Source organism: Salvia hispanica, chromosome 6 (assembly GCF_023119035.1).
Source record: "Salvia hispanica cultivar TCC Black 2014 chromosome 6, UniMelb_Shisp_WGS_1.0, whole genome shotgun sequence".
Classification (NCBI taxonomy): domain Eukaryota; kingdom Viridiplantae; phylum Streptophyta; class Magnoliopsida; order Lamiales; family Lamiaceae; genus Salvia; species Salvia hispanica.
In genome coordinates, this window is record NC_062970.1 from 29446769 (window position 1) to 29448588 (window position 1820).

The 1820-nt window shown below is 33.8% G+C and overlaps 1 protein-coding gene across 1 annotated transcript; it reads left to right on the forward strand.

Annotated features, from left to right (window-relative positions):
• Positions 1-242: 242 nt before the first annotated feature.
• On the forward strand, positions 243-947 carry LOC125197325 (transcription repressor OFP8). Its single transcript, XM_048096059.1, has one exon. It carries the CDS (start codon positions 319-321, stop codon positions 871-873), a length of 555 nt encoding a protein of 184 aa, XP_047952016.1. The 5' UTR covers positions 243-318; the 3' UTR covers positions 874-947.
• The last annotated feature ends 873 nt before the right edge of the window (positions 948-1820 follow it).

The following is a 1820-nucleotide window of genomic DNA, read 5'->3' on the forward strand; positions in this document are numbered from 1 at the left end:
TAGCTAGAATGGCATAATAATTTAATAAATTATCTATTGAAACGCCCACCCTCTAATTGCCTCTAAATTAATTCAAGCTTTAATTAATGTTGATATTATTATTTCAGTTAATTTGAAGTAAAATCAGAGGGATATATAATTGTGACTTTTCTTAAATATATACATAAGCAATATTCCAAGAGTAGCAAGTAAAATTCAAATTCAGATACAATGATTTATTTATTGAAACAGTCTTTATTTGAATTACTCTCCCTATATATATAGATATGAAATGAGTCAGCATTTCCCCCCTCACCACCACCCACCACTAATATTAATATGGCGGAGAACAGCCTGAAAATCCGCATCCGGCGCATGCTCCGATCATGCAAATCCAAAGACCAAATCTCCGACGTGGTTGCGCCGTCTCATTTCTCCCCACGATTCAGCTACGCACTCCTCTCTCCCGACGTCGTCAATGGTCGAAAATGCCCCCCGGCCTCCCCCATCATCAACAACTTCTACGATTTCCCGAGGGGCAAAAGAGGCAGGAGAAAAGCGCGTTACAAAAAGCGGGCTTTCGATAACCGATTTCCCGATTGCAAGTATGTCAACGGGCTGTTTAGCAGCGACGGCGAGTACGAAGACGACACGTGGCAAATGCCATCCACGGTGGAGGACAGCTTGGCGGTGGTGAAGCGCTCCAGCGATCCGTACACCGATTTCAGGAATTCAATGGTGGAGATGATTGTAGAGAAGCATATCTTCGCTGCTTCGGATTTGGAGAATTTGCTGCGCTGCTTTCTCTCTCTCAATTCATACCATCACCATAATCTTATTGTTCAGGTCTTTGCTGAGATTTGGGAAGCCTTCTTCTCCTCTAATCATCATTAATTCAATTATCATCTTTTATTCCACCATTACTTTGAAACTGAATCATGGAGTTATAATAGAAATATTTGTTTGTACATCTTTCATGTTGCACTTTTTTCTTCTGCTATCAATTTGAATTTCATCGTACCAAATTCTGAAATGTCGCTTTTGGTTGGATGTCAATTTTTAATTACTAGATTTAATGAATGTGTGACAGACATAATGTAAAATTAACTAAATGTTTTTATGTTGAATGATAATTATTTAATTAATACTTATTCTTCGAGCTTTGAGATCATGATTTTTATTGGTAGAGTAACTTTATTTGGGAATCTGGTAACATGAGTGGTGGACTCAAACAAGCCAGAATATAGGGCCACCATAATTCAAGAATGTCAAAAGGTGACAAAAAGTAATTTTCAATATAATAATGGTCATTTGACAAAGAAATACTTTCAGAAAGTGGGGGCTACATGTTATATGTTTTTTCTTATCATAATAAAACAGTAAATAGTAATGCATTTTTTTGAATAAAATAAATTATTTTAGGTTACACGAAATAAATGTTACTCTCTGTCTAAATTGTTGTATATGTGTTTAATTATTTATATTTATGGGAAGTTTGATTTCTTACATAAGATAGTAACGAGATATAATATGAGATAAGTAATAATAGGATTTGTCTGATATTAAATTAGTTATATGAATAAAGGAGAGATAGTTAATCACGAAATGTAATTATTCTTGACATTTATGAAAGGAGATAAGATACATTTTCATCAGTCAATTTTTTTAAAGAAAACGTAACTGAACAAAAGATAAGATTAATCATAACTTTTAATCAGAAGGTCTTATTATTTCAAGTTTGTATCAATTGAAGAGTCTTACTATTATTTGTCACGACAAACTTTTGATGATTTTTTATGATTAAACTATAACTATATCCAAAATTCTTTGTGAAGTCAACG

What these genes read in the sequence shown, in the direction of transcription:
- LOC125197325 (XM_048096059.1), top strand. Translation starts at nt 319, where the DNA reads ATGGCGGAGAACAGCCTGAAAATCCGCATCCGGCGCATGCTCCGATCA.